Genomic DNA, 5000 nt, shown 5'->3' with positions numbered 1-5000 from the left:
TGGTCTTCCCAAAAAAGCTATTAAACAACTACAGCTCATTCAGAATGCGGCTGCTAGAGTTCTAACAAGAACCAAGAAAGCTGAACACATTACACCAGTTCTCAAATCCCTGCATTGGCTGCCAGTAAATCTTAGAATAGACTTTAAAATTCTGCTAATAGTTTACAAATCTCTCAACGGGTCAGGCCCACACTACATCTCTGAAATGCTTCTACACTATGAACCATCCAGATCCCTGAGATCTTCAGGCACTGGTCTACTAATTGTCCCGAGGACCAAATCAAAACATGGTGAAGCCGCGTTCTCCCACTATGCCTCTCATAACTGGAACAAACTCCCTGAACACATTAGATCTGCCCCTACTCCGCCTATTTTTAAATCCAAGCTAAAGACCTTTATGTTTACTCTTGCTTTTAACTGCTACTAAACTACTGCCTCTCTCGGCCTGTAATTTAAAAAAAAAGATTCCTGTACATTTCCAACAAATGGACTGTACATGTAATAATAATACTGAAGAGTGCCTTGTAACTTATTTAAAACAGAAATAATGTTTCATGTTTGTTAATTTGAGTATATATTTTAACTAAAACTGTCGGCTGTGTTTTTTATGTGTTTTTTTATATGTGCATTGCTTTGCTGCTTGTTTTTTCGATTATTTTTTTGTAAAGCACCTTGAATTGCCTTGTGTATGAAAGGTGCTATATAAATAAAATTTGACTTGACTTGACTTTAGCTTGATAACGGTGTCTCCGTATATGACGGTGCGAGTATATTACAGTTCTCCACCTAGAGCAGTGAAACACTAGATGGCAGTGTCGCAGTTTGTTGCATTCTGTCTAGAAGAGAAGCTAAAAGTAATTGAGTTTACATTCTCTGAAATAGAACACTAAGAATGGCGGTGGATAGTGATTTGAAAGTCAGTGTTAATTCTATGTGTGTGTGTGTGTGTGTGTGTGTGTGGGGGGGGTGCGTGCATGTGTTTGTGTGTGCTTGTGTGTGTGTGTGCGTGTCTCCCCACCCTGTAGCGTCCTCCGTCAGACCAGGAGCACTATGTGGGCTCAGATGTTGTGAAGCCTCCTCTGTACGCTCAGCAGTACGGGGCTCCGCACGGCTACAGCCTGACAGACCCCGGCTTCCAGCACAGGCTGCCCCCCGGCTACCCCCCCATGATGAGGCTGCCCGGGGGAGGTGGAGGTGGAGGTGGAGGGGGGGTGAGACCGGCCGCTGCCTTTGCCCCCCCGCAACCCAACAACCTGAGACTGCAGCTGCAGCACAGACTACAGGCCCAGCTGGTAGGAAGACCGGCACTGCACTCACAGCTTTCATTAGCTGTGTTTCCATTACAGTTTTTCGCAAAATAATTGCGATATTTCTACAACTTCGACAATGTACAATTGTTGTTTGTAGGCGTTTCCATTGAAGTTGAGTTTGGTCTGACGGCGCGCACACCTGAACGAACTTCCCGTTACCAGCAGCTGCCACAGTGATTACGCACGGGGATCTGCCCCATATCCCGTCCCCTGCATGCTCAAATCCAACCAATGGTCAATGCAAATCACAACATGAAGTTACAACGCATATAAACGAGCCTGATTATCAATTCAAAAGAAAATTAGTTGCAACATTTGCTGGCTGCGGTGAATGCAGTGAGCGCGACAGGCAGAGGAAAAAAGGTAGCCTAATAGCCTACAACTGGTCCGATTTAGAGATGGAGGGGAAAAGGCTGATTTGGTGCAATAATCGGAATGTCGTGTATTATAATTAAGCAATATAGCATGAGAGCCAGTGTGTTGTGCCAAATATATCCCCCTGATCAGCTGTTATCCCACGAGGCCGCAGGCCGAGTGGGATAACTGCTGAGCAGGGGGATATATTCCACAACACACGCAGCTCGAGTGCTATATTGCTTTTATGAAACGGTTTCCAAGTATGATAATATAATAATAATAATAATACTATAAGTCCGACTCCGACTGGCATGTCATTCTGATAGAGTCAGTTGAAACACTACTGTAAGGCGGGACCGCAAGAACATGCGGGTGATTTGATTGGATCGTTCTGGAGACTGAAGTTGACATTGGCCAATCCTGGCGCTTGCTGAGTAGCTGAGAGCTTTTGGAAACCCCGACAGGCAGCTCAAGCGCAGCGTTGCATTCTCAGCGCTTGCTGAGAAGCTGAATGCTTTCTGCAAAGCCCGACACCAACTAACGTTACGGGGTTAAATGCGGGGTTAAATGCGGGGTTAACAGCCTTTCTTTTGCAAAGAAGACATTAGCCCGCATCTATTCTTGTACAAAACATCATTTTCTGCGAAGTATTAGTAAAGTTATAAGCGAAGATCGATTCACAAGGATCTGACAGCTGTCTCCGCCATTTTTTTTCTTCTACGTTGTCATTTGAGGTAAGCCTTATTATTACTCTCTTAGTAAGAGAGTTGCCATGGCAACCAATAACCCATGGCCATGGGTTATTGAACTCGGTTACTGGAATTATACAATGGCTGTGAACCAATCAGATTGCTTGATTTGAGAGAGCCGTTTTATAATTATAATTATAACATTGCCCCTGAAACGTGTGTAATGTATTACTCAGTCTATTCACTTCAGTCAGCAGCACCGCACCGGTGTGTGCTTTTCATCTCGCCGCTGTGCTTAATGCGCGCACACAGGCAGCCTGTCACCGTCACACGTCTTTCTGCTAGGTAGCGTTGCTTCAAAGTTTTCCACTTGCTGCGGAGGTTTTGCCACGGCTTATAGAAACCCTTTCTCCCTCATTTTCCAAAGGAGAAGATGGGTCACATGACGTGTCGAAATTTACGTGTTTCCATTACCCAATTTCTATTGCGATATTTAGATTTTGCGCATTTCTGAGGGTAATGGAAACACGACTAGTGAGACAGAGGTATCAACTTTGACCCAGGCTCAAGTCTTGAGGAACAAGTCCCAAGTCAAGTCCCAAGTGTAAATGTAGATTATCAAGACAAGTCCAAGTCAAGTCCATGTCATTAATTCAATAGGAGAGCACTAGAGCACTCATGCACACCCAGAGTGGGAGGTGCAAGAAAAATCGAAATATATGCTGGATAAAAAAAAACGGATCATGATACAGATCCTGCACCTATCTGCAGGAAGAGTTCACAGGGTTCATTTATAAACCAAAGCTGGGTCACTGTATGCACTAGTTATTATGTTTTTAAATATTTCACAATGAAATAGCCATCTCAATAAAGGCTTTTAACCTGCCAGAGGAATGAATGCCTTGGACCTTTCTCTTTTGAACATTTGTGAGCCACCAAACAGAGCAGCTTCATCATCACACCTGTTTGAACTTCAGCTTCATCACACCTGTTTGAACTTGCGAGCACTCGGGACCTTTTCTTTCTCCATGACATGTGATTAATGTCAAGTCAAGTCACAACAAATCAAGAGTCCAGAATCAATTTAATACCTTAAAGAAAATGTATCTTGTCTATCTAACATCTAGGACTTTTGGTTTATGGTTTTAATTTGATAAAAAAAAAAAAGGATTTCTATAATTAGTTTCAACTTCAATAAATTCAATCATTCCATACAAATTCGGAAAACAGAATGCTGGAACAAATCTCATCACTTTCAATCCAAGTCATTTACACAAACACAAGATCTCAAGTCAAGACATTTGAAACCTTTTCAAGTCATCAAAAATACAAATCAGAGTTAAGTCCCAAGCCACCAGAACCCAAATCAAGTCTCCGGTCTTATCTTCATGCATCCAGTCAAGTCTCAAGTCTTCTCTTCATGCATCAAGTCAAGTCTCACGTCTTCTCTTCATGCATCAAGTCAAGTCTTCTCTTCATGCATCAAGTCAAGTCTCAAGTCTTCTCTTCATGCATGAAGTCAAGTCTCAAATCTTCTCTTCATGCATCAAGTCAAGTCTCAAGTCTTCTCTTCATGCATCAAGTCAAGTCTCACGTTTTCTCTTCATGCATCAAGTCAAGTCTCAAGTCTTCTCTCCATGCATCAAGTCAAGTCTCCAGTCTTCTCGTCATGCATCAAGTCAAGTCTCAAGTCTTCTCTTCATGCATCAAGTCAAGTCTCCAGTCTTCTCTTCATGCATCAAGTCAAGTCTCCAGTCTTCTCTTCATGCATCAAGTCAAGTCTCAAGTCTTCTCTTCATGCATCAAGTCAAGTCTCAAGTCTTCTCTTCATGCATCAAGTCAAGTCTTCTCTTCATGCATCAAGTCAAGTCTCAAGTCTTCTCTTCATGCATCAAGTCAAGTCTTCTCTTCATGCATCAAGTCAAGTCTTCTCTTCATGCATCAAGTCAAGTCTCAAGTCTTCTCTCCATGCATCAAGTCAAGTCTCCAGTCTTCTCTTCATGCATCAAGTCAAGTCTCCAGTCTTCTCTTCATGCATCAAGTCAAGTCTCAAGTCTTCTCTTCATGCATCAAGTCAAGTCTCAAGTCTTCTCTTCATGCATCAAGTCAAGTCTCAAGTCTTCTCTTCATGCATCAAGTCAAGTCTCAAGTCTTCTCTTCATGCATCAAGTCAAGTCTCAAGTCTTCTCTTCATGCATCAAGTCAAGTCTTCTCTTCATGCATCAAGTCAAGTCTCAAGTCTTCTCTTCATGCATCAAGTCAAGTATCAAGTCTTCTCTTCATGCATCAAGTCAAGTCTCATGTCTTCTCTTCATGCATCAAGTCAAGTCTCAAGTCTTCTCTTCATGCATCAAGTCAAGTCTCAAGTCTTCTCTTCATGCATCAAGTCAAGTCTTCTCTTCATGCATCAAGTCAAGTCTCAAGTCTTCTCTTCATGCATCAAGTCAAGTCTCAAGTCTTCTCTTCATGCATCAAGTCAAGTCTTCTCTTCATGCATCAAGTCAAGTCTCAAGTCTTCTCTTCATGCATCAAGTCAAGTCTCAAGTCTTCTCTTCATGCATCAAGTCAAGTCTCAAGTCTTCTCTTCATGCATCAAGTCAAGTCTCAAGTCTTCTCTTCATGCATCAAGTCAAGTCTCAAGTCT

At 42.5% G+C, this 5000-nt stretch overlaps 1 protein-coding gene across 1 annotated transcript in view; it reads left to right on the top strand.

Moving 5' to 3' along the window:
• Window positions 1-5000, top strand: part of LOC310792234 (nuclear receptor coactivator 2-like) — a 158211-nt gene that overhangs the window by 132547 nt on the left and 20664 nt on the right. Inside the window, exon 17 of the mRNA XM_083653962.1 lies at window positions 1026-1292. Coding sequence (XP_083510088.1) covers window positions 1026-1292 — 267 coding nt within the window. The remainder of the gene's footprint in view (window positions 1-1025; window positions 1293-5000) is intronic.

This window comes from Poromitra crassiceps (genome assembly GCF_964638095.1).
Source record: "Poromitra crassiceps genome assembly, chromosome: 17".
NCBI lineage: Eukaryota > Metazoa > Chordata > Actinopteri > Beryciformes > Melamphaidae > Poromitra > Poromitra crassiceps.
The sequence above is the reverse complement of the archived record's forward strand: the minus strand, read 5'-3'. Positions and strand labels throughout refer to the sequence as shown.